This window comes from Sebastes fasciatus, chromosome 17 (genome assembly GCF_043250625.1).
Source record: "Sebastes fasciatus isolate fSebFas1 chromosome 17, fSebFas1.pri, whole genome shotgun sequence".
NCBI classification, from domain to species: Eukaryota; Metazoa; Chordata; class Actinopteri; order Perciformes; family Sebastidae; genus Sebastes; species Sebastes fasciatus.
In genome coordinates, this window is record NC_133811.1 from 10,983,512 (window position 1) to 11,011,070 (window position 27,559).

The 27,559-nt window shown below is 38.2% G+C and overlaps 2 protein-coding genes and 1 long non-coding RNA gene across 4 annotated transcripts in view; all 3 read left to right on the plus strand.

Moving 5' to 3' along the window:
* Positions 1 to 55: 55 nt before the first annotated feature.
* Positions 56 to 8,310, plus strand: LOC141754837 (E3 ubiquitin-protein ligase znrf2-like). The gene is made up of 4 exons (XM_074614220.1): positions 56 to 799; positions 3,222 to 3,317; positions 5,645 to 5,750; positions 7,390 to 8,310. The coding sequence occupies exons 1-4, from the start codon at positions 487 to 489 to the stop codon at positions 7,445 to 7,447; spliced, it is 573 nt and encodes a 190-aa protein (XP_074470321.1). The 5' UTR covers positions 56 to 486; the 3' UTR covers positions 7,448 to 8,310.
* Positions 8,311 to 10,213: 1,903 nt separating this feature from the next.
* Positions 10,214 to 14,615, plus strand: txnl4a (thioredoxin-like 4A). 2 transcript variants are annotated; one of them, XM_074614221.1, is made up of 4 exons: positions 10,214 to 10,381; positions 10,951 to 11,132; positions 13,546 to 13,649; positions 13,813 to 14,615. In XM_074614221.1, exons 2-4 carry the CDS (start codon positions 10,980 to 10,982, stop codon positions 13,982 to 13,984), a joined length of 429 nt encoding a protein of 142 aa, XP_074470322.1. In that variant the 5' UTR covers positions 10,214 to 10,381; positions 10,951 to 10,979; the 3' UTR covers positions 13,985 to 14,615. The 2 variants fall into 2 exon arrangements, with proteins under 2 accessions (XP_074470322.1, XP_074470323.1); XM_074614222.1 differs by lacking the exon at positions 10,214 to 10,381 and adding an exon at positions 10,600 to 10,651.
* A 7,434-nt stretch (positions 14,616 to 22,049) lies between these two features.
* Positions 22,050 to 27,559, plus strand: part of LOC141754839 (uncharacterized) — a 68,836-nt gene continuing 63,326 nt past the window's right edge. Inside the window, exon 1 of the long non-coding RNA XR_012590731.1 lies at positions 22,050 to 22,094. This is a non-coding gene — a long non-coding RNA (uncharacterized LOC141754839). The remainder of the gene's footprint in view (positions 22,095 to 27,559) is intronic.

A 27,559-nucleotide genomic window follows, 5' to 3' on the forward strand; every position in this document is an offset into this window, starting at 1 on the left:
ACTGATGTTATCCAGGTGAACTTTGGGTGGTTTGACAGAGCAGCCTCACAGAGAGGAGGAGGGCAATCCCTGCTGTTATTTTTCTTTCCAGACGGCCACAGTTGAGCACAAAAACAAACTTGAACCAGACGAGCTTTGGGTTCAACACTTTGCGCACAATGTCCTCGTCTGAAATGGAGGAACTGAAGACTTTTATCTGAAGACATTTCATCCTTTTTTTTAATTTTTCCATTGTTGAAAAAAAGGGGAAGGGCTCTACAAAGAAAAAAACAACAACAACAACCATTTGGAAATTAAGTTATGCGTCAGATAGTGCGCACTTTACCATGAAACTTTAACATGTTGGATCACCTCGCCTTTGTTGTTGTAGGTTTGATTTCCTTTGTTGGTGTCAGTTCTTCAGAACTCACTGTGACCATGTGTCGTGGATAAACACTTTGAAGCGCACACAAAAACAAACCTGTGGAGGTAAAGACTTGAGACAGCATGGGGGCCAAGCAGAGCAGCCCGGTGTTCGATGGCAGGACTCGGGCTTATTCCAGCTCTGATCTCCCCTCTGGAAACTCCAGCGGAGTTGGGAGGATTGCGGGGTTCAGGTACACCAATGGACCAGATGGGCCCCGGATCCGGTACACAGGTGGAGGGCCAACCAGCTCCGGGCTCAGTATACCGGCCGGCGGCAGATTAGGGTCGCACAATCAGAGTCTGGATGGTGACGAGGAGAGCGAGCTGCCTCCTGAAGGCCACAGGCTGCTTATAGGCTCTCTACCTGCTCACCTTTCTCCTCACCTGCTGGGAGGTAAGATTGTAATGCATGGGTTATACTCCATAAAACATCTGTAAATATTCATAGTAATATGTTATTGCTCAGTGCCTTTATGATACTTTTTAATCTCCTGATTTCCTTATTGTTTCCTGTTTCCCCCCTTACAAAAAGTGTGCTATATACTTCTTTTAAACTTAAAATAAGAGTATGCTTTGAGTTTACTTTTTATGTACTTATCAGAGATAAACTTAACACAATTATACTTAAGTATCCTTAGCTTGTACCGACAAGTGTACAGAAAAATGCTAAGTGTACTTGGCAAGTGTACAGAAAAGTCCAAGTATACTTGGCTTATACCGTCAAGTGTACAGAAAAAGACTAGGTGTGCTTGGCAAATGTACAGAAAAGTCCAAGTATACTTGGCTTATACTGACAAGTGTACAGAAAAAGGCTAGGTGTACTTGGCAAGTATACAGAAAAAGTCCAAGTATCCTTAGCTTATACCAACAGGTGTACAGAAAAAGGCTAAGTGTACTTGGCAAGTATACAGAAAAGTCCAAGTATACTTGGCTTATACTGACAAGTATACAGAAAAGTATATTTGGCTAAGTACTATAAGTTAACCTCAAGAAAACTTACAAGTATACTTGCAGTAAAAGCTATTAAACTAGGAGTTTACTGAGAGTTTACTTTACGGTGTACTTTCATCAACTAAAAAGTGGGCTAGAAGTATATAACTAGTAAACTAACAGTATAATTATAAATTCACTTGTAGCATAGGTCATAATATAGCTGCAGTACAAAATACAGCTTGGATGTAAACTAGTTGTGTACTCAACATCTTACATTTAAAGTATATTTAAAGTATACTTATATAAACTAAAAAATGGGCCAATTTAGTTCCAAGAAGTATTGAAGTAGTACACTTACAAGTTTACTAGTAGTTCATTATTACATAAAGTATACTTGGGAATATACTTTGAACTACACTTAAGTTTACTTCATAAAATAAACTTGAAGTATACTTCTTTTTTGTAAGGGTACTCAGTATTGAGTAGAGACATAATGGTGCTTTTTTTAATCTATCTTTTGTAATATTTATACTGTGTTTTTAGTACACTGTGTACTATCTTTATCTTACCCATTTTCATTTCATGTGGCATAACTGTAATAGTTCTGGTCTTAATGTTGCGTTTATGGCACCCATTATGAGTTCGGAGTCAACATGTTAGTTCATGTAGGATACCATATGTTTATGATATTCATTACAGTTGCTGTCAAAGTTGCTTAGTATTTTTCCATTTGACATACGACACCTGGCACATGGTAATAGCAGTCTGATGACTGACTGAGCCCTTTGTTTGGCACTTCTGCACATTTATTGTAGCCACAGGTGGCTGTGCTGTACTGCACCGCCGCCTGTCTTCTTCTGCCTCTCCTCTTTCTTGCAAAACTGGCCTGTTTTTCGCTGCGACTGAGAGGGAAGAGTGCATTATGTAGGTCACCAGATAAGAGCTTCCTGCTGGTTACACATTGCCTGACACACACAAACACACACACACACTTCCTGAATCTGCAAGTCTAGCTGTTTCTCAACTGGTGGGTTGTCTCTAGACCAGACCACAACAATACAGGGCTGAAACTAACAGGACTGTTACGGCGCTTTAACATCTATATCACTGGAAAACTAAAGCTCCTTATCAAAAGATAAACATTTTACAGTGTTTCCTGAATCCTTATTGTTATTGGTGTTCCTGTAAATGCTCCAACTTCCTCATCATCGTCATCAATAAAAATAGAAATTATGTCTCCGCTCCTTCTAATTGGGGTAATTTACCTTACGAGGAAATCTAATCATTAATAACCTCATCAGCAACCTTTGTTCATCAGATCCGTGTGATTGTCCCCCTGCAGGCCTGACATTGTGTCCGCAGGCTTCTCCTCCCTCACAGAAACATAACACAAACATGACAGACACAGAGATAATTACTGCCTGCATAATATAATGCATTTGTTGTCCCTTTCTTGACTGAGGTGTTATAATGTTAAACAGGAGGTTAGCTTATCTCAAGTCAAGCAGCTCCCGGCCTATTAATCTTTGTGTAACTGAGAAGATGCACAGGGTAGGGTCGGGGGGGGCATAATGTGTATGTGGGTCAAATTATAAATGACTTTGTACATTTCATATATGCCATGCATGGACATGTTTGCAGTTAATTTGAGCAATGACACCTAAAGATTGTATGATTAGGTAAGCAGATTGTAACAGATTGTTTACAGCAAACAGAGCTAGCAAGTGCATATGAGGTTTAACGCCATGCAGGCGTCCGGTGTAAGATCAAGCTCAAGCAAAATCATCCCACGCCCTCTGTTGTGTACATATCAATAAAAAGTTATGACGTTGGCACATCTGCGTCCTCATGTTCTCTTGTCTTTTGTGTTTTTTCCTCCACAGGGTTCCATTGTCCTGTTTGCTCCAAGTTTATGGCGTCGGATGAAATAGAGAAGCACCTGCTCATGTGTTTCAGCAAAACGCGCCTCACCTACAACAGTAAGAAAATCAGGGGTGAAAGTGCAAAAGGGCATGGGAGATTCTTACAGTTGAAGTTTGATTTGGTTTTGGGCCACAGCTACTATGTACATCTGTTATTCTTCAGTTTTACTTCTTCATTTTTATTCAAACTAGAACGTGTCAAACTGAACAATGACAACAGTAAATACTGGTACATTAGAAAGCTGAGACCAGAAAACAAATATCCGGTATAGAGTGCTACAGGGATGACGTATTTTTGTAGGCCAACCCGGAAGTTAGCATCGCCCTGGTTCTCTTGACAAAAAGCCATTGGGATTTTTACATTGGATTTTGGATTATTGCCGATATAATATAGTGACGTTTTATAAAAATAACTTTTTTTAATCATATTTGCTCCAATCTCACTTCAGCTTTGTGTTAACCACAGACCTTATTTCAGGCATAACTAAAAACCCATTTAAAAAACCCATTGACTTCCAGACGAGGGAGCTGGAAGTGCTGAGATACTAACTCATTTACAGGTTTTAAGACTCATTCCTGTAGCACTCTATTCAGATCCTTTACTAGAATATAAGTGAGTGAAAATATTTCATTACAAGTAGGGCTGTCAATCGTTTAACATATTTAACCATTATTAATCGCATGATTGTCCATAATTAATTGCGATTAATCGCAAATTCATCGCACATTTTTATCTGTTCAAAATGTACCTTTAAGGGAGATTAGTCAAGAATGTAATACTCTTATCAACATGGAAGTGGGCAAATATGCTGCTTCATGCATTTAGCATGAAAAATATGCTCAAATCATAACATGGCAACCTAACAGGCAACAACAGCTGTCAGTGTGTCAGTGTGCTGACTTGACTATGACTTGCCCCAAAACTGCATGTGATTATCATAAAGTGGGCATGTCTGTAAAGGGGAGACTCGTGGGTACCCATAGAACCCATTTTCATTCACATATCTTGAGGTCAGAGGTCAAGGGACCCCTTTTGAAAATAGCCATGGCAATTTTTCCTCGCCAAAAATGTAGTGTAACTTTGGTGCGTTATTTAGCCTCCTTCCCGACAAGCTAGTATGACATGGTTGGTACCAATGGATCCCTTAGGTGGTCTAGTTTCATATGGGCCTGCTACAACCTAAAAATCGCAAGTTGATTTAATGCATTAAAAAAAAAAAGTGCCATTAAAACAAATTATTCTTATTCTTATTATTCTTATTATAGTTATTATCGTGTTAACTTTGACAGCTCTAATTACAAGTAATGGAGTAGAAATATAAGGCGGCATAGAGTGGAGTACCTCAGAGTTGTACTTAAATGCAGTACAAAATGTTCTTATTCACATTCCACAAATGCCTCTCTTCCCTTCCTCAGTCACAAAAGGTGTGCCATACTCTTTCTACAACTGGATCGTGAGGATTATCATGAATTAATATGCAAAGTCTTGCATTAAAAGATTCGTAGATAGACTAATAAAGTGTTTTTTTTGCAAGAACTCATTATCCACAGAAATGCACCTGTACTAGATGTTATACAGTTGCCGATATCCAACTATGTGATGCAGCTGCACATTTACACAGTCACCTATACGTATGTGTGCAATGTGTTAGCTACCTGCTGGTTACATACTGTAACTCTGCCTTATACGTGTATGCACACAGGAAAGGCAAACACATCTTGTCTGTACTAGACATACAGTTGTCATCACTACACACTCTCTCAAGAGTAGACTGCTCATCTTTAAATGTTGATGCATGTGCTGAGACACGCGCACACAACTTTCAGCTGGCACCCATCCACAGCAGCTTGCATGTTACTGAGAAATTTACAGTAGATGCAGCTACTACGGTGTGTCGTAGCTTATCACAGGCACACATAGATGTGTAAAACCTATTTATCCGTCATCTGACGTAACCCATGCAAATATTTTCACAAGTTTCATAACTTGCAGGATTCATTTTAACATGAGCATATGAAAACAGTTCTAGTTACTCCTTCGCCTCCGGTATTGACACTAGGGCCTGTCATAGCTAAATATGCAGGTAAACATTTGATACTAAAGAAAACTTCATCATACCTGTTATTAAAATATGCCATCAAGCTATTACACAAAGAAATGCTACTTTCCACATAACACAACCTATTCCCACTGGAGACAATACAACACAGTAGAGGGATACCAGTTCTCATCTGAGCACAGATGACGCCGGGTATTCAGGTACCAAAGGTTAAACAGATGGTTGTGCAGGATTCAGTGACTGAGCTGAACATCTGATGCATGGTTTGGTGTGCGAGGCAGTGCTTTTCTCAGTTTGTCTCTCTGTCCGTATTATCTTTCTCAGAGGACATCCTGTCCAGAGACTCTGGGGAATGTGCCATCTGTTTAGAAGAGCTGGAGCAGGGAGACACCATTGCCAGGCTGCCCTGCCTCTGTATCTACCATAAAGGGTAAGTAACACACACAAAAACACATACATAAACAGATTGTGGTTGGAAATAGTTTGACAATACAGTCACGACTCCCAAAGGTAACCCGAGCTTAATTTTTAGCATACAAACATGAGAGTGGTATCGGTCTTCTCAAGAGACAAAGAAGCATATCTCTCAAAATGTCAAACTGTTCCTGTAATACAGACGTTACTAGATTTTCAGTATTAATGCCAGAACACACTGTGTAAGAGCCAATTAGAAGTTTTGTGCCAGGCACAGACCTAAAACCTCTCCTGTCCTTTTGTAAAAAATTACAAAAATGAAAATGCAGGTGGATGGAGAAGCAATGTTTATTGACAGCTTTAAACTTTATAATTAATACGATAACTGAAAATATCTTCATAACGTGTGACATGTATCTTGAGGGCCAGAACAACTTGAATAAAAGTTAAAAAAAAACTAAAAAATAACTTGTGCCTACTGTCTCACTTACTGCTAGTTTATTTATGTATTTAAAGGAATAAAGGAATAGTTGACATTTGGGGAATTGTAGTTATTCACTGAGAGTTACGTGAGAAGATTGTGGGCGGTGGGAGTTCAGTAGGTAGAGCGGTCGTCCTTTAACCACAAGGTTGGCGGTTTGATCCCCGGCTCCTACTCTCCGTATGTCCAAGTGTCCTTGAGCGAAACACTGAACCCCAAGTTGCTCCCTGGGCGCTTTACAGCAGCTCACTGCTCCTAAATGTTTAGGATGGGTTAAATGCAGAGGTCAAATTTTTTTAATGTTTTAAAAGATTGACACCACTTTATGTTTTTATGTTAAATATGAAGCTACCACAAACATCTGGTAGGTTTAGCTCAGCATAAAGCCTGAAAAGAGGGGGAAACAGCTAGCTCCAGGTAACAAAATCCATAAAACATGATACGACACGTTAGATGGCAGGCACATTTTGTTATCTTTGGAGGGAGACAGGCTAGCCTTTTCCTCCTGTTTCCTCCTGTTTCCAGTCCTTATGCTAAGCTAAGCTAGCCTGCCGCTCGTGAGGGATAATGTGCAGCGAGCTGGTCATTGTTGCGAAATAAACTTGCGTTGCCCTGAAGGGGTTTATTTTACAACAATGACCTGCCTGCTGTACATTATCCCGCTTATTACACGGCTACTGACTTAAGAAATCAATAATTTGACACAACAACAGTCCTCCAGATTCCGAGATCAGACCTGCGTCCATAGCAACGGTCAGTTATACATAGCAACGGTCTGCTATAAAGAAATAACAGACGCCATAATTGACCAATCAGAATCGAGTATTCAACAAAGCTGACTAATAAAAGAGTGGCATCGATCTTCTCATCCAACACTCGGCAAGAAAGCAAATAAGCGCATTTCCCAAAATGTTCAACGTTTTGGTTTAAAAGACCTCCATCATGTGTATGAACAAGCAGTTCCATATGTGCACATAGATGTTTAGGTTGATTAGATATGTTGGTGAATGAAACACCTTGAGAAAACACACACATTGCCATCCGGGTAATTAGATATCTTTTGATAATTTATAAAATAAATAAAGATTTTTACTGTGATTATTGGAGCTAAATCTAATCAGCTCATATTTCAACTGAGACAATCCTCACTGTTGTTCTCCTCTTCCTGTTTCAGGTGTATAGACGAATGGTTTAAGGTGAATCGCTCGTGTCCGGAGCATCCCACCGACTAGGAGCTGCAGGAGTACTGTTTCGGTCAATTGTACAGTCGACTGTGTGCCCTGACCCCATCCCAACACTGTCTGTTTCAGCCGAGCATCAGCGCTGCTCAGGGATTGTGAGACAATATTGTGCACAGGATTTTTCATATTGCCTCATGGAATAGCGATATACTTTGGATATGTTTCTCTAGACGTTGTGGGATGTTCAAAGAACCACTGGTCGAGTCATTTAGTCTCCAGAAAATATGTGAATGTTCCTTATGCCACCTTCTGGTCTCAAGTGGGTTCATGCAACCTGGAATCTGAACTGAACTGTTTTGCTGAACTGGGTGTGGCTTTATAGCAGAGGACCTGTATAACCAACATGGTGGGAGAGTTACGTCTCTTTTCAGCAGAGATTTTGATTGACAGACTGTTCCGACTTGATCAGAAGGCTGAAGGCTGATGTTGTGCAATGTGAAAAAGCAGCCGTTCAGAATTAAAAATGCCTTTTTCAGCTTTAAGAGATGATTACAGTGTTGATGGTAGTGAGGAAATAGATCTTATTTTTATTGTGAAATTGGCAAAATCATTTTTTTGTAAAACAATCATGTTTCCTAGACCAAATAGTCTAACGTGAAATAGTTGGACTTTGTCAATCACTTGTCCGTTCAGAACCACAGTAATGTGATTGTATAGTTTAGTGGTGAAATTAAGGATAGGCTAAAACACATCTAATAATGATTCATACTCTAAGGAGTGCCATAATATGCTGCTATGTCATAGACTGGAATGTTTTCTTGTAACCTTTTGAACCTTTGTTCATTGTTCTTTCTATTTGTACTGTAATGAATTGCACAATAATAAATGTTTTGTCTTTTTGTCTCTGTACTGCATACAAACTATTCAATATTTTAAGTGTAATTTATATACTTATATACACCCAATTTAAATGAGTCATCCCTCAATGAGATGCATTCTTCTTCCATCTAAGATGTCTGGAGACAAGAGAAAGATGAAGATAAATGAATTTTTTTTTTTAAAGTAGCCTATTTATACAATGGATGTGTAATTTACACAGCATTTTGCAGTTGTAAAAAAAAAAGCACAAATAAATGGTATCATCGATCAAAGAATTTCCACTATTACAATCCAAAAACAAGACAGCTGATTACTTACGGTCTATCATCCGAGAGACGGCAGTGAAGATGAGTAATGACTCCCTAGAAGTGGGCATGCAGGGACATGGTTAATGTGGATCAAGTGTTCTTTATGTTTGTATGAGCAGTCTGAGGAAATGTCAGCTTTTCATTTCTTGTGTTGCAGAGATAATAGCCTACCTTGGTATTTCTTTGACGACATCACAGAAGGTATTTTTCCTAATAGCAAATGGGAAAATCTGTCTCCACGAAAAGATAGCATTTGAAGGACAACTAGTATAATCTGAAAGTACTTTCCTCATGTTCACTTATTGCATTTTCTATCCAGATTGGAACCGCACGTAACAGAGGTGTTCTCTTCACTAGCTCACTTTAGCTAACATGTGTGTTTATGGCCATTGATTGATTGATTGGAGAAATGTACCTTACATTACCAAAAACAAATGAATCTGTCCTCATAAAGATGGTATTGGTTTTGTGAAGTAGGCTATATTTTATCAGAGGTTTTTGGTTTGCTTCTCTGTCAATCCAAGATTCTTCTCAACTCCTTAAAGAAAGTTTATGGTTTTTTTTGTTATGTTTTGTACCCTAAGTTAGTAATAAAATCATAAAAAAGGGAGATAAGAGAAAAGACTATATGCTGGATTGTGTCCTGCATGATACAAAGTGCTTTCTTCCTGCAGCGAGTGGTGTAAATGTCCTGTAACTGTGGTAATGGTGATCCAATAATTTTTTATGCTGTTTTCACTGTCCTCATCAGGAGTTTGTGGTCATATGATGTAATGTTGCCAAACCATACCAGTATGCATCCAGTTAAGATGCTTTCTATTGTGAACCGGTAGAAGTTGATGAGGGTTTTTGTGGACATATCATGTTTCTTTAAACACCTCAAAAAATAAAGTCTCTGTTGTGCCCTTTTTATGACACAACTGATGTGCAGGGACCAGGAGAGGGAGTCAGACATATGGATGCCTAGGAACTTGAAGCTGTTGACAATTTCGACAGGAGTGTTATTTATTTCAACAGGTGATTGAACAGTTTTAATTCTCCTGAAGTCAATTATAAGCTCCTTAGTTTTCTCCGCATTCAGGGACAGATTGTTGTTGTAACACCACATGGTTCCTCACTTCGTCCCTGTATGCCATCTCATTGTTTTTAGTAATGAGCCCAATCACTGTTGTATCATCTGCAAATTTCACAACACTGTTTTATATGATGTTTAGCCACACAGTCATATGTGTACAGACTATACAGTAAGGGACTGAGATAGCAACCTAGTGGAGCACCGGTATTCAGAACTGTGGTAGATGAGTATCTGTTTCCTACTCTTACTGCCTGGAGTCGGCCTTTCAGAAAATCTTGTATCCACCTGCAGATGGAATTACAGAGGCCAAGGTCTGTCAGCTTAGATATTAGAAGAGATGGTATGATTGTATTAAAAGCACTGCTGTAATCAACAAACAGCTTTCTGGCATGTGTGGTTTTTCAAAACAAAACACATAAAAACCAAGGAGTCATTAATACAGACAAACAATGTCAGAACAATTGAATAAAACATTAAACAAAGAGCACAAATAAATTGTTTTCGCATCTTTCTTATTTTTTGATTTACAAAAAAAAAAAAAAAGTATACATACGCGTGACGTAACCACGTCGTGTCCACACTCTCGCTCGTTTGATGACGTAGTACGCACAGAACGTAACACAGCAGCAGGACGCAGCAGCATCAGCGGCAGCTAAAGGAGGTTTCGCCTTATATTAGTGTTAAAAAGCCACGTTTATAGTATCCATTCACTTTCATTTTAAGGTAGGTCTTTCCGCAAGACTATTGTTTCATTCCTATCTAATTAGTCAAGTTTAATTCTTTCACCTTTCAGACTTAACGTCGATTCAAGCTAACTAACTAGCTGCTAACAACAGCTAACTAGCTCGCTGTTAGCTGTTGTTAGCAGGCTAACTACACATGTCCTGAGACATCACATTGTAAAATCACTCAGCAGCTCCTGTTCTCTTGTTTAAGTGGCTGCACGTCGTGTTCCTGTGACTCTACTCTGAATTAGACTTTGTATTATCTCAGGTGATGCATGACATTACATTTCTATATAACTAAGTGCAATATGTGAGTTGTATGAAAAGGCAATATTTGCCTGTACAGTAAATTCAATAATAATCTCATACCATGTGCATTATTACTTTTTGGAATTGGTTTTTCAATATTATTGCCAATATTACTCTCAATGCTATGCAAAATATTAGTTTCTATTTTGGTCCAGACTATGAGCTGAATGCATGACTTTGTTGGGATGTTAAAGAAACTTTACTCTCACTACCTCTCAAGTTAAATGAAGCTAAAGTGAAATGTGTTTCTTTTTCCAGCTTGGGTGAATCTACAGATCCGGATCAAGATGTCGTACATGCTACCACATCTCCACAATGGCTGGCAGGTCGACCAAGCCATCCTGTCTGAAGAGGACAGAGTCCTTGTGATCCGCTTTGGACACGACTGGGACCCCACGTGTATGAAGATGGACGAAGTTCTCTACAGCATCGCTGAAAAGGTACGATTACAGTGTCTGATCCAGTCTATAAACCGTGTGAGCTGTAGCATTTGCATTATAATGGCTATCCCCCTGCTATCTTAACATGCTCAATAGCATCACCCGCTGGTCCACAGTGACAAGATGCATAATAGCTTGTTAATCGAGATAACACTGTAATTGTAAATATGAGACTGAAGTACTGACTTGCCTTTAAGGGGTAACACTAAGACAACAACAGAAGCTTAAGAAAATGTTTGTTATTTTGACTCAAATTCAGTAAAATGTATCTGTTTAATTACACACTACACAGGTTTACTGTCAAATAAGATAAGATAAGATATACTTTTATTGTCCCCGTGGGGAAATTTTTCTCTGGACTCCGTCCAACTGCAGTTACAAACACTAAATTAAAACAGCATCAACAACAATAATAAACGATTCCACACAAGACAGGGAAACAGTTCCACAGAAACAGATGTTTCAACACATACACAGTCCACATACTATCATACACACCATGGCAAGGTTTTGCACCCAGGTAGTGCACTGCACCGTCTACCGTCTTGCCCATATTGCAGACAATAGCCCAATATTACACAGATGCAACATATTTCACTTTCCCTATTTAACATATTGCACTGTCTAACCATATTGCACTGTCCTTATGATAGCTTTATGTTATGAGTTGTTGAGAAATTGAATAGACATCGGCAAGAATGAATGTTTGTAACGGTTCAATCTGCACCGTGGGACTCTGATGATATACCGTATATATACCACCAAAGTGATATGTAAATAACAGTTACTGTGGGTGGAAAACAAGTAATACGGTTATCACAGGCTGTTGTATTCATAGAAGTTATTTTAATTACATTATTTTCAAAAACCTGCTGACATACAGAATCTCTATTAGAGACTGTCTGATCAATACCTACACCTGCACTATTAAAACTCCATTGGCAGCTATACATTATTAATATCCTTGATTGTCAGTTGCATTAAATGCTAAATGATTAGTTTTTATTTGCAAAGGACAGTTTATTGTACAATGTTACAAATAACTATAACCCTCCATATCAACTGAGCTAAATCAAATCTAAATCAACTTTTGGAAATGCTTTCTGGTAAAAATGCACATTTTCAGCCTTTAGTACCAACAGGAGCATTACGGTTTATGGTTTGACTTGACCTCAGCTGAAAATCATATTGATTTTGTAGGTAACAGAAAATCATGTGTGGGTCTTTTTCTGGGTTGCTGTAGAAGTTTTCTAGTGCAGATTTATACTGTCTGCTGAAGGGATGTGAAGATTCATCACTATTTCATCACTATGTTCACTGCACTAAGCAGTTTATTACTAATTTTACAGCTGAGATTCCCATTAAAATATGTTATGTTGGGGTATCTTACTCTCAGTCAGCAGTGTGTAGACCGTTTTCAGGACCAAAGCTATTAAGGCTGTTAAAAAGCTGAGGCATTGCAATATTGTTCTTAAAGAGTTATACTCTTTTTGAAGCTTATTTAAGCATGCCCATTTTTCATTCCAGTACACTAAAGGTGAGGTATTGCAGGCAAAGGATGTTTGTGGCAGTCCTTGAACAGTATGTTTAGCATTAGTTCATATTATCATAATGCATTTTTAAATCCAATTCAAATTTATTTATAAAGCGCATTTAAGAACAACAACAGTTGACCAAAGTGCTGTACAATAAAAACAAAAAAAATACATAAAACAACACAATAAACATATAAAGACCATTTTAAAAGACAAAAGTACAATAAAATAATAAAAGCAATAAGGCAACTGTCATATTAAGAGCCAAGGAATAAAGATGTGTTTTGAGACGGGATTTAAAAACAGGCAGTGTAGTGGCCAGCCTAACATGCAGAGGCAACTTGTTCCAGAGTTTGGGGGCTACAACTGCAAAAGCACAATCTCCCTTGTGCTTCAACCTTGATCTTGGGACAACCAGTAGCAACTGGTCAGCGGACCTGAGTGACCTTGATGGGATGCGTGGTTGTAAAAGGTCAGAGAGAGAGATAGGTTGGAGCTAGCCCATTTAATGATCTGTAGGCAAACAATACAATCTTAAAATCAATCCTAAAAAATACAGAGAGGCCAGTACGGGGAATTGAGCTCTCACTTGGTATGTTCCTGTTAAAAGATGAGCTGATACCATAAATTATATCAGGTTACCAGTGTAAGCATCATGTAAATAACCCAAATGATTACATGCATGTCTGACAGTCATGACAGATATGACTGTCAATTGTAAAAAAATCAATAGTTCATTGGAATTGTTTTGTTTAATACAGAAACTGACCTTTCCCTGTTGTGTTGTTCTGCCTGTAATGTTGAATGCTTTGCCGTCGATAATGATGCCTCGATGGTTTACTATTGTATTAATATTCTACCTATGTACGTCCTGACAGGTGAAGAATTTTGCAGTCATTTACCTGGTGGACATCACAGAAGTGCCCGATTTCAACAAGATGTACGAGTTGTATGACCCCTGCACAGTCATGTTCTTTTTCAGGTAAGGCACTCAATGTCAAGATTTTGAAAATATAAATGTTACTTCTTGTAATGTGATTTAAATGAACTCTGTTGCGGTTTGAGGACCTTCTCATATAAAGCCTTCCTGTCTGTTATTGTTGAAGAATTACTGTACAACTTTAGAACTTCATACTGTGTTTCAGGAACAAACACATCATGATTGATTTGGGCACTGGCAACAACAACAAGATTAACTGGACAATGGAGGACAAGCAGGAGATGATAGACATTGTTGAAACAGTTTACCGGGGAGCCAGAAAAGGAAGAGGTCTGGTGGTGTCTCCAAAGGATTATTCTACAAAATACAGATATTGATTCTTATTTTTTTCCTCCAAATTTTTTGAGTTGGTTTTTTTTCCTGATATTTTGTAACATGACACAAAGACTGCAAGTTACAGACATCAAGGAAGATCTTTTTCAACATTTTTGTTTTTGCCAGTGAAACAGGACAATTTTCTTATCAATGGTCATCAGTGTGTTACGTTGTGCCATTTGTGTTTTTTGTGTGTAGACTGACATGTTATTCAGTTTCTTCAACAACAAGTTATGTTTAAAAAAACAGTGAAACAAGTGCTTAAATGAGCAGTGTGTAGGATTTGGCGGCATCCAGCAGTAAGGTTGCAAATTGCAACCAACTGAAACTTCCTATATGTGCCAAGCTTGTAGAAGAACTACGGTGGCTGATTAAAAACAACAACATAAAGGGCTCTATCTATAGCCAGTGTTTTGTTTGTCTGCCAGTTGTCTAAGGTAACGAAAACACAGCGATTTGAAGTTTCAGGTGATTATACGCTTAAGAAAACATACTTATGAATATTATATTCCATTTCTGCCAATAGATCCCCCTAAATACTACACACTGTACCTTTTAAGAAAACTGACACAATGTAAAAGTCTTCATATTTTAATGTTGTAATAAACATGGATGGATATTTACATATACAACTTTTTTGCTGCAGGTCCTTTCAGTTATTCCAAGCTGATGTCTCTCACACAGTAAGGTTGCTTATAATGGGAAAACGTTGTGACACCCATAAAAACCTACTTGAGAGAAACGTTCTGCCCACAGTGGTTAAGTAATATAACAAACACCTTAAAACTGTAGCTCTGTAGTAAAAACAGATGAAGCTCATAATTTGGGCTGCAACTAGCGATTATTTTCATTGTCGATTAATCATTTGATTGTTTTCTTGATTAGTTGTTTGGTGGAAAATGTCGATCAGTGTTTTCTAAAGCCCAAGATGACGTCCTCAAATGTTTTGTTTTGTTCACAGCTAAGATATTCAGTTTACTGTCATAGAGGAGTAAAGAAAGCAGAACATATTCACATTTAAAAAGCTAGAATCAGAGAATTGTGACTTTTTTTCTTAAAAAATTACTCAAATTAATTGGCAACTATTTTGATAATCGATTAAAGCTGAAGTTGGTGAGATTGGAGCAAATATGATTTTTAAAAAAAGGCCGCTATATCCTAGTATATTGATTTCATATGTGATCAGCGCTCCCTAGTTTGACTGTTTGATCGGAGTAAGTGATTTACAGCTGCCTCCGTTGAATGAACAGCCAATAGGAACGCTCCCTCTCTGAAATGACCTGTGATTGGCCAACGTCTCCCGTCACGGGCTAGATTTTCTGAAGCCTGAAAACAGAGCCATGAGGAGGTGCAGAAGTCTAGTTATCTCTCAGAACACTTGAATTACAAAATGCTGAAAGGTTATTATGGAATTTTTGCCCAATGATGCCTACTGTTGATTTAATCGGTTTAACAGTTGACAACTAATCGATAAATCGTTGCACCTCTATTCATAATGTTTGTTTATTACTCAGAGATCTAGAGTCAACTCTGTCATGCTGGAAAGCTTTTGTGTTGTATTATGTTTACTGAAGTTGTAGCTTTGATACCCAGTGTTGAGAGAGATCAGGAACTTCCAGAACAGCTTCAGAGCATTTATTGAGCTTAAAATGTATACTGACTGAATATAATGCAGGAAAGTACCATAGCACATTTAGTGTTTTAGATCAATTAATTTATATAGATTGTATTCCATGTTCATCCGGAAAAAAAATCCAATAGCTTGGAAATATAAAAGTATTTTGGAGCACTCGCTGTAGACATTTTTATTTGGTGGTGAAAACTTGACAATGTCAAAACCTGAAGCCAGAGAGTGCACTTCCCTAAAATGTCCATCAGGTGGCGCCAGAGATGTTTGGCAGCATCACTGATTACATTCCTGTAATACTAAAGATTCAGCTTGCTTATTTACCACTGATCAGATTACTTTAATTTAGTGAATTTATTTGTTTTTAAAAAAAGGTGATTTAGCTTCTAGCTATAGTTTCCATTTGCAGTCTCTGGGAAGGTACATGCAACACTAGTACTGCCAATTCAATTAATACAAATACAAGCTCAAAATAAGTATGTATGTAGATCAAAAAATGCATACAAATTTCAATCATTATACCCAACCCTGTGCAATATAAATGTGTGGTATGTACAGTGTTAGTGTGAGCCAAAAAACCCTAGTGAAGGATTTAAAACAAGTACACTGTATGTAAAATGAATAAATAGAATATAAATAAAATGGTTAACATAACAGAACACATAAGAATTAGTTAAAGTAATGGGAACAATCTGTAAACGGATAGAATCAAACAAGCCAAATAGATATGATGGGGGTATTTATGAGTGATATATACATGGTTGTGTTCTGGTTGGTCTGCTCTCTGTTGGTTGCTCTATGTGCTAAAACTACAAGGATGAATAGTACAAAGAACATTAGAATAAATAGTGTATGAATTTAAATTGGTATATTACATTAAATATAGAGGTGGCTTTATGTACAGATATTGCACAGGCTGTGTTGAATGAAGACGGTATTTGAGAACTAAAGGAATATTATGTACAGCACAGTACATACAGTACATACCCTATAAACACAGCTACAACAATAGTAATTGCACAGTAACTGCTGGGTATTGTGCAGAGTCTGTAGGGAGACATTCACATAACTGAGCTAACTGTTTATGAGTGAGATGTCCTGTGGGAAGAAACACTCCTTGTGTCTGCTTGCTTTGGCGCATGGTGTAGCGCCTGCCAGAGAGGAGACACTTTTTCCACATACGTTTTGGCCGTGGTGTGAAGTGTCTGTGATGAACAGTGGAGATCCTAAGGGAGTTTTCCTGACTGGATCTCACAGAAACATCACATTTTTGGGACACATGCTATAGCTTCGCCATAGAGGAATTGAGATTGTATGTATTATTTGTTCAGAAATTTCAAGATGATCAACATTTGTTATTTTTATAAATACAATACTTAAAGGGACTGTTTGTAACTTTCAGAAATGCTTGTTAACAGCGACACCTGTAGCCGTTAAGTCAACGAAAGTCAGCGTCGGGCTCGCGCTTGCTCGCTCTAAATTGACATGAACGAGCATTGCTCAAAACAGTGAGGCGACACACGTCAGCTAAAACCACAATATCATTAAATTTCACCTGCTTGACAGTAATGTTAGCTGACCAGACGGAGGTCTCTCCATGAATCAGTGCTGATCCTAGTGTTGGCTTCCTGCTTCAGCCCCGGAGGCTGAAGCAGGAAGAGAAACGTTATCGTCTCAGACCGCGGCCGGAGGGAGACACTGGCACCCGGTCGGAGACGATAACGTTTCTCGCTGCGGAGCCCCGTCACTTCACAAGACACGGGAAACCTCTGTTTGCCTGGAGGAGCTACAGCATTTATTTCTGCACAAACGTCCACTGTACATTCACTAGATATTCTCAGAGCTACGAAGTCTTCTGCAGTGTGTAGTGTGCGCGCATGAACGTGAGGTGGAGCGAGAACGCGCGTGGTGTGTGAGTGAAGGCAAGCAGGCAGAGGAGCGGTCTGAACAGCGTAGCCACACGCGAGCGCGCATGGGAAACCGACCCGGTAGATTTATATGTGTAAAAAGTTACAAACAGTGCCTTTAATCTACATTTTAATCCTACTTTAGGAACTATAAATGCCTGGTTGAACAACTATGTGTTTTCATAAGAAATGGTGCATGGGAGTGCATGTCATGAGAACTTTCTCTATCCACAGCATACTCACTCCAAAAACAGTAAGAATCCAATGTAAAACAAGTCCCGTGTAAGATTTATTAATTTTATTTAACCAGGCAAGCCAATTAAGAACAAATTCTTATTTACAATGCAAAGCCTCTTGAGAGAAGGGGGTAAAAATAAATATCAAATGTTAAAAGGACAGCACTGGCATACATGACAAGCATTACATATACCAACAAGCATTACATAAAAGAAAATGCAGACAGGCACACAATCAACAGACAGTACCAGACAAACAATATCTGGCAATATTACAACAGAGTAGCAAGTAGTAAAGACAATCACAACAAGCTATACATGTAACAGCAAGTGCTAGATAAAAAAAATATGCAGACTAGGACACAAGCATTGGGCAGTAGCAGACAAACAGCATCAGAAAATACAACAACAGATCAAGAGTAGCATATACAAGCAGTAGGACGAACAGGCAAAGCTACACGGCAGCAGCCAGACAACAAAAACATGCATGGGACAACAGTGTGCAGCAGACAGACAAAGCTTAGGGAATAGTATTAGGTCGGGGAAACAGCTGCATGTATCAGCCAGAATGTCCATAATAGAGTTTTTGAAAGTGAACTTGTTGATAAAATTGTCCAGTTTTAGTGTTTTTTGCAGATCGTTCCAGTCTTTGGCTGCAGCAGATCGGAATGACAACGGACCAAAAACAGTATTTGTTTAACATGATATGGTGAGTAGAGCGGGTGTTGTAGGCAGCAGATGTAGTTTGCAACAAGTGACATAAGTAAGGAAGGAATAAAGAGTGTAGTGGTATGTCTTGAATGAATTAATACCGGCCTTGAGTCTTGCGCTGGGTCTTTAGTTTCCTCCCAGTTTTCAGCAGTTATCCATCAGTGAGAGAATGATAGAAACACTGAGAGAAATGAGCATAGCAAAGAAAAGAGGAGCAAAGGAAGTCGAGGGTGACGGAGTTGGACGGAGTGAGAGAAATATCAGTGGATGAGTCTCATCAATATCGGTTAGCTGTCAGCTTCATCTTTTATAGCTCCTTATAACCAGATTCCACACACTACGTGGGATTCGGAGTCCAATTTGTTGAGTGATAGATGAGGTGAAAGGGGACAATTCTGTCTCTCAGTTTATTTCACTTTGTGTGTATGTGTGTGTGTTTGGACCAAAGACAGAGGGAATCCTCTCCAGAGTAAATCGCCTGACCTCTTCACCTCCTTTACTTGGGATAAGACCTCCAATCTCACAGTCAATGTGTGTGTTCTGTTGGTCCTTCTCGACAATTCACTGCACTGTATGTCTCTGGTGTCAAACCCCCCCACAGGTTGTAACTTGCCCCAGAGCTCTGGCCGGAGAGAAAGAACAACAGCACAACTGAACAACAGCTGGCTGCCGAGAGGAGGTGACAGATGAGCTATAGCTGCTGCAAAAACAAAACACTCTGACCACACTTGGCTGCTCTTGAGTAAAAAAACACATAATCTCTAAAATATCAATTTTTCAGGAACCAGAACAAGTTTTTAGGTAAGCATAATAACATGAAAAGCTACAGTATAGAGTGACCTCATTGCACTTCTGCGTGTACACTCGCAGGCATTAGTGTATTTACAGTTCAAAATAGACTCATTTCCTCATCTTTCAATGTGTGTGGACCATGTTGAGGACCTATAGACACCCCCTCCAGGCCTCCCATGTCCTTTCCACTTACATTAACCCACAGTCTGGCATGCTTTTGTCTTTGTCTGGCCCATCCCTGCAGGGCCTATGTACACCAATACTGTGCCATTGGCCTCATATGGAGCAACGGGGCCAAAGGCTGCCTCCATTGGTCCATTATAATTCACATTATTATGCATTGTTGTTCCCTATTACTGTTAATCAGCTCAGCCTCAGGGGGACAGGAGAGGTCTGGACGACTAAGGGTTACTGGGAAACTCATGGTCTAGACACATATGGAGACATAGCGGGATGTACAGTACAGTTTGTGTGAAGAGAGAAAGTGGAGTTGTTTTTCTTATAGATTATATAGGGAATATGCACACACACGCCCTTAAGGCTCTGGTAATCCAGGATCTGTTTTCAACTGATAGTGTTTAAATAAATCTGGACAAAGAGGGTTCAGCAGGCGTGCCGTGAGGATCAACTGGGTGCCAGGGGGGGAAGACATGCTGGCATACCTCCATCTTCTTTCTCTGTCTTTCCTCCCTCCTCCTTTTCTAGTCTGTCACTCTCCATGTGGATGCCCAATGTGGGGGAAGGGTGAGGGGCAATTTCTGGGACACCCCACCCCCACCTCCACCCCCTGCAGCTCACCCTATTGGCACTGATACAGACATACAGCACACATATACACAAACAATGTGTTAACCCCTTCCCTTTGCCCAGTAACTGCGTAACTGTGGTCACTGCACCTCATCCAACTGTTCGTCACATCTCATTTGGAGCCAATGGCTTCATCCAGGCTGACTCTGAGTCAGTCTCAAAGTCAGCCGGGATCATCACATATACAGTGTATATAATGTCATAAAAACTGATTTGCACATACCGCCATAGGGGCGTTACAAGTCAGCCCTGCGAAAGTCATAGTATAGTATGTCATAAATGTCTTAAAAAATCCTATAAATGTTATAATATGCCATAAATAATGTCATAGTATGCCATGGTGTAGTCATATGGTGTAGCATGTCATAAAAACGTCATGGTATAGCATGTTATAAAAACTGTCATAGTATAGTGTATCACAATGTCAAAGAAAAATGTAATGTTATAGCATGTCATCAAAATGTCATAGTATACAATGTCTTAAAATATTGTGGTATAGTATTTCATTAAAATGCCATAGTGTGTCATATGAATGGAGGGAGTAACAATAACTTTTAAACCCAGGATAGAGAGACGGGCAACAGATGTGTGTAAACAATGAGTAATAATTTATTAACAACAAATGGAAAGTGTACAAAAAAACAACTTAAATCTACTTTCTACCTAACAGAAAGCGCAACTGTGAAAATGCCACTGGCGCCGTCTGCTTCTCTCTCCCGGGCTCTTATTCACGCAGCATTGATTGTTGATTGAGCGCAGCCGCGTACCTTAAGTTACTGCTGCTGCGCAGCGGGGGAGGGCGGCACATGAAAAGACACAGGAGAGGGAAAACGACTAAAAAAAATACTATTTTTTTTATTTTTTCAACATACTATACTATTTTGTTTTTATTCTGTTCGACATACTATACTATTACTTTTTTTTTTACTTTTTTCGACATACTATACTATGACTTTTTAATCCATTTTTAAACATACTATACTATGACTTTTTTATCAATTGATTCGACATACTATAATATGACTTTTTTTGACATACTATACTATGAAGTTATAATTTTTTTCAGCACACTATACTATGACTTTTTTTATCCATTTTTTTAACATACTATACTATCACTTTTTTTCCTTTTTTTCGACAAACTATACTTCGACTTTTTATCACTTTTTCGACATACTATACTATGAAGTTTTTATTATTTTTTTCAACATACTTTAGTATTACTTATTTATCACTTTTTTCGACATACTATACGATGACTTTTTTAGACATACTACACTATAATTTTCTTTTAACTATTTTCGACATACTATACTATGACTTTTTTTGGAATAATATATTATGCCTTTTTTATATTTTTTTCAACATACTATACCGTAACTTTTTAATCACCTTTTTCGACATACTATCGCTTTTTTCAGCATACTATACTATAACTTTTTTGATAACTATAACATGACTTTTTTGTCACTTTTTTTGACAAAGTATACTGTGAATCTTTATTCATTTTCTTTTACATACTTTGCAAAGACTTTTTTTCACTTACTATACTATGACTTTTTGTGACATATTATCCAATGACTTTTTTTATCACTTTTTTCGACATACTATACTTTTACTTTTTAATCACTTTTTTCGACATATTATACAATGATTTTTTTTTACTAGTTTCGAAATATTATACTATGACTTTTTTCGAAATAATATATAATGCCTTTTCAAAAAACATTTTCGACATTCTATACTATGACTTTTTTATGACTCTTTTCAACATATTATACTATGTCTTTTTTCACTGTTTTCCACATATGATATTATTCCTTTTTTTTTTTAATTTTCGACATACAAAACTATGACATTTTTTGACATACTATATTATGACTTTTTCAAAACAATTGTCGACATACTATATTGTGACTATTTTATCACTTTTTTAGTTTAATATGTTTTAAAAAAGTGATAAAAAAGTCATAGTGTAGTGTGTCAAAAAAAGTCATATAATAGTATGTTGAAAAAAGTCATAGTATAGTATGTTGAAAAAAGTCATAGTATAGTGTGACGGCCCCTCTGTGTTTGGATCTTGTACTGTGTTTGCTTTCTCTCATCAGGGCTGCAGACTTGATGAGGCTAATCAGCAGCATGGGACAGACCTGGGCCTTGTGTGCTCCCTGCATATAAGCCAGAGCATGCAGCAGTCTGGGGCTGGTGGACCTCCTTGCACATTTTACCTTTGTTACATGGTTTTGGTTCTTTGTCTTTGTTTTACAGCACAACATCCATGTAGCACATTTTCACACATCCACTCACTACACTACTGACTCTACAGATTCCTCCCATACATTCTTTTGACTTTTTATATAGTTTTTGGATAATAAATCACTTTATTTATTCAGTATACCCGTGTGTCTGCCGTTTTTGTCACAGCTCTAGAGCCGGGCTGTGACAATAGTATGTCGAAAAAAGTAATAAAAAGTAATTGTATAGTATGTCGAAAAAAGTGAAAAGAAAGTCATCGTATAGTATGTTGAAAAAATGTCTTAAAAGTCATAAATTATGTCTAGCATAGTGTGTCATAAAAACTGTCATAAAATACTTTTTTAAAAAAGGTCACAAAGTGATAAAAATGCCACACATAGTATGTCATAACAAAAGTGTCATAGTATTATTGTCATAAAACTCATATAAAATCACAATATGGTATGTCATAGAAAAGTCATAAAAACATCATAGTATAGTATGTCATAAAAAAGTTAATAAAATTGTTTATCGTATACTATGCCATAAAAACATGTCATAATATAGTATGTCAAAAAGATCATTAAAAAGTCATAAAAATGTCATAGTATAATATGTAATAAAGAACTGTCATAGTATAGTATGTCGAAAAAGGTCACAAAATCGATAAAAAAGTCATAGTGAAGTATCTCATTAAAAGATTTCATAAAAAAATGCATTATATAGTATGTCATAAAAACAGTCACAGTATAGTATGCCACAAAAAAGGCATTGTATAAATAAAAAAAATGTCATAGTATAGTACAGTATGTTAACATGTGGTAGGCATTTCAACCAAAAATTCAAATAGTACCAATGTTGCTGGGAGTCACAGCAGGTACAAAGGTCAAGTGAATAAGGGGAATAAATGTGCATTTAAAGGAGACCTACAAATAAATTAAACTGCACGTATTATGTTTCAATTGCCCAATACATAATAAATAATTACAGCTTAAAGGTAGGGGACCAGCAGGCTTACCCTATTACTACAAGGTACCAAACGGTATGTGGTACTTTCACTTGGTATTAAAAACAATAATTTGAATGTAAACTTTGTATATTGTGTATATTTACATTGTGCACACACTAAAAACGGGTAAAAATATAATAGTTTCAGAAATCTTCTCAGTCTGCCTCAATAATAACAATGCTACCCAGTCTCAGTAGATGTCCAGAGCCTCAATGATGTTGCTTGAAGAGTGTTGCATTGTGGTTATGAGGATGGCTATGTTGTTGCTAGAGTTTTTTCTACTCTCTCCAATGATGAACAATACTGAGAACAAAATACCAACATGTTTTTAGCAATTTGTTGCTGATGAATACCTGAACCTAGGCAAGTAAATATGTTTTTCTGCTTTTCTGGAGTTTATAAACTGAGCATATGGTGTTTTATTGCACCATATTATTAACTACTGCCACTTTCACATAAAAAAAGCCTTTTGTGTTCATACGCATGTATACAGTCATCCTGTATGTGACCTCTTTCTTGCATGTCCTTCAATTTACTCATCCCATAAACTCCATCTCTCCTCTTAGGTTATATCGCCGTCTCTTTACATAACCGACACTGAGCTATCAAGACTCATCCCTCTCTCTACAGTTTTCATTCCCTAATTCCTTCTAAGAGAATGTCGATTGAGAAACACGACGGAGAGATGTGAGGAGATAGTTCGCTGTTATATATTCTGAGAGGAGAGATGGTGAGAAAAGGCTTATCTCCAAACTCTTTCTGAATCAAGATCCTATGTATTCATCTGATCTATTTTCTTCTAAGATCTCCTCAGGTGTGAGGGCTTTAGGGTAGATTTTAGTTTTGTCCCCATGGGGGAATTACTCAGAGTAAATTAAGCATTGCCTATAGGTTGGTAAAGATTAACTAGAGCAGATGTTTCATACTGATAATATGCCGAAACAAACACAAACAAACCCTATGCCATTAACGAACCACCGCCTCCCTCCTTTCGTAGATGCTGACACACTTAGCAGCCGGGTGTTATGTTGGTTTAATTCCCTTCTCTTTCCCTCCTTGCGTCTCCCTTTTTACTCCACTTAGGGACCTGTGACTAAGTGGATTTGCATCTCTCTTCCCGCATCATTCCCAAAGGGGTGTCATGCCTCCATCTGCGACAAAATGAGGGGTCTATTTAACTTAACTGAGACAGATACCAGCGCACAGAGAGGAGGTATGTGTTTATGCAGTGTCTGTGGCACTGCTGTCGCTGATGTACGGTACACACACTGAACAAACACACATGGATCACATGAGGCCCCCCTCGCTCTACGCATTCACCTCCATTCATGGCAGGCGCCGCCATTCAGAAGCTTTAGGCCCAATTAGCACCTGCCCAGTCCTCGCAGGCAGACCGGGCCTCCTGCTGCACAGGAGGTGTGACGCTGAGAAATGCTCCAGCTGAACCAACAGGACCAGCACACACACGCACACACAAACACACACACGCACGCACACACATACACTTGCACAAAACAAATCGAGACTCCTTACCTCCCACACACTCTCTGTCACACACCACACTCAGACAGACACTAAACTTTGTAATTGAAGCTGATCATGCACATTAAAAAATGACTGTTTTCCAACAGTGTGTTAATCTGTTGACATATAATGGACTACATTATATCATATATAACACATCAAAGTAGGCTATATTTACAGGTATTGGGGAGTAGTAGTATTATTGTGAAAAAGTTGTATAAAGCCTTTTGTAGCTCCTATAAATTGCCTCAAGTGATGCCACTTGAGTCAGTGTCGGTTGGGGCTGAACACTACAAGTTTGAAAATGAAAACTATCTATGGAGGTAGGAAGAGGTGAGCTTACCAGACTTCTGTGCCTGCGCTTCCTCTCTGCTCAAGGCTACCTTAGCCACTACTAGCATACACAACACATCCGAATCTCCAACGAACTATCAGAGGTCAAGTTGCATTGTGGGTAATAGAGCTTGGTTTTTACAAGGAGGAAGACTATGTGGAATAAAAAAAACAATGCCTCTGGTTCTGCTGTATCGATTTCGATCCTTTTTTAAAAACAGTCCATTGTGAGTTTGAAAATGTTATAGGAGTGCAATGCTAAATCTGTGCACTACTCTTTTAAGTAAATTTGATAGGCAGAAGACGTTCCTAATATTGTGTGATTATATTAAGTGATTATGCCTCATTTTTTGTACTCCACCAGTTCTCTTTTTGTAACCACTGGCAATGCCTCTTCATTTTATTATGGTGAGATTAAAGGGTTACTCATGATTTTACACATGAAGATTCGTTTACTCATCATGGGGAGTGTAGTGTGAAAACATTTGTATAATGTCTTCTGTGGCTCTGGAGCAGCTTTGACGAGTGTCAGAAAATAACCCTGATGATGTCATCAGTTGAGACTTTACATTTTTAACAGAAAGACGGCATTACAAACTGGGGATGCACAGTTTGAAAGATTTACCAGGCAAATGAAAAGACAAGTGTAGGACTCATCATATTTGGAGATTGACCCATACTCAAAATCCAATTGATTTTCACCATTCTTTTTTAATGTGTCTTTTGCAAGTCCCCCAACTTAATGTAAGTGAAACACTAAACTGCTGGTGTACCCCTTTAAAGGAATACTATACCCTCAAAATGACCATTTGTATATCAATTACTAACCCCGAATTCTTGAAGAAAACTGCGTTTAACAACAGCAAAACTATATCAAAGCATCCATTTACAAACTCACATACAACTCGTGCACTATAATCCATGTTTTGATATAGTTTTGCTGTTGTTAAAAATTGCCCCCCATTTACTTCAATTCATCAAGACTTTTTCAGTTTTTTATTCTCCGTTCAATGTGGAGGCATGCAAGAAAAACAATGTTTTCTTTAAGAACTCAAAGTAACACATGGTAAGTATTTGATATACAAATGGTCATTTCGAGTATTCATTGAATGTTTTAAGTCAACATTGACCTTTTATTAGAAATTGCATATTGACCATAATGGATACAACGCTTTTTGTTTGATTACATTTTGTATAGCTGATCAATACTTTATTGATGGTGAGTGAAGCAGTGCTGAACCTAAATTGACAGTAAAGGGACACGTGATCACAATCCACAAAAGCATGATGAATTTTATATTTATGTGAATTTGATCAGGCCATATGATCACTGTGATGATCATGACGAGGAAGAACAGGATGTCGCTGATTCAATAATGACGATGCTGACAACAGTCATTGTTATCAACATTGATGCTACTGTCAGTATATATGCAGATGGAATATCTGAGCACTGCCTCCAGCCAACAAGCCAATACATTTTTCTGTGTCAGATACTGTGACTTGCTGACATGACCTGGAAACAGTTCCGCATTTCAAAATTCAATCACAAGCAATGAGGAAAAGGCTAAAAATGTAGAATGCAAGTTCTGGAGCAAAAGCCTCCCGAGTACATTCACGTAATTGCTCATTTTATGAATGGTTAATTTAACAAGTACTAAAATTTGTGGTCTGCATTAGCCAAGCTACATAAAGTGCTTGCTATTTTGATCAGCTTTGGAGACATGGTACTGTATCATCATGCAGTTGGAAATATTATCCAGTGGGCAATTTCCGGGTCTGAAAAGTGAAGCCAATGCCGAAGTGCCTTAAACTTGTATTCTTTCTAATAGCCAGCAGGGGGCGACTCCTCTGGTTGCAAAAAGAAGTCTGATTGTATAGAAGTCTATGAGAAAATGACCCAACTTCTCACTTGATGTATTACCTCAATAAACATTGTAAACATGAGTTTATGGTCTCAATCACTAGTTTCAAGGCTACTTCAATACAGCATGATGTTCATTTAGTGAATCATGGTCCCATTTAGAGACAAATAGACCATAAAACAGGGGATGCTTTAGGGCATGGCTACCTTGTCACTGACAGCTCGCTTCCACGGCGTTTTCCGGTCTGGGTGTTGTCCGTGTTTTTGTCTACAACTTTAACCCTTTCACAGTATGTTTTCAGCACTTTTTGGTCGCCTAAAAATGTCTTATTCAGTGTTCGGTTGTACTTAGCTCCACCTTCTTGTGTCATTTCTGGTTGCAATAAAACAAGATGGCAACGGCCAAAAACCAAGATTGCGACGGCCAAAATCCTGAACAAAAGGCTTCAAAACGGCAGTCCACAAACCAATGGGTGACGTCACGGTGACTATGTCCACTTCTTATATACAGTCTATGATAATATCATTATGG

Excerpts from the sequence above, each read along its gene's own strand:
- txnl4a (XM_074614221.1), top strand. The coding sequence starts at position 10,980 with ATGTCGTACATGCTACCACATCTCCACAATGGCTGGCAGGTCGACCAA. Across the intron at positions 11,133-13,545 it reads TCTACAGCATCGCTGAAAAG|GTGAAGAATTTTGCAGTCAT; the intron begins GTACGATTACAG and ends ACGTCCTGACAG. Across the intron at positions 13,650-13,812 it reads ACAGTCATGTTCTTTTTCAG|GAACAAACACATCATGATTG; the intron begins GTAAGGCACTCA and ends ACTGTGTTTCAG.
- LOC141754837 (XM_074614220.1), top strand. The coding sequence starts at position 487 with ATGGGGGCCAAGCAGAGCAGCCCGGTGTTCGATGGCAGGACTCGGGCT. Across the intron at positions 800-3,221 it reads TTCTCCTCACCTGCTGGGAG|GGTTCCATTGTCCTGTTTGC; the intron begins GTAAGATTGTAA and ends TTTCCTCCACAG. Across the intron at positions 5,751-7,389 it reads CTCTGTATCTACCATAAAGG|GTGTATAGACGAATGGTTTA; the intron begins GTAAGTAACACA and ends TTCCTGTTTCAG.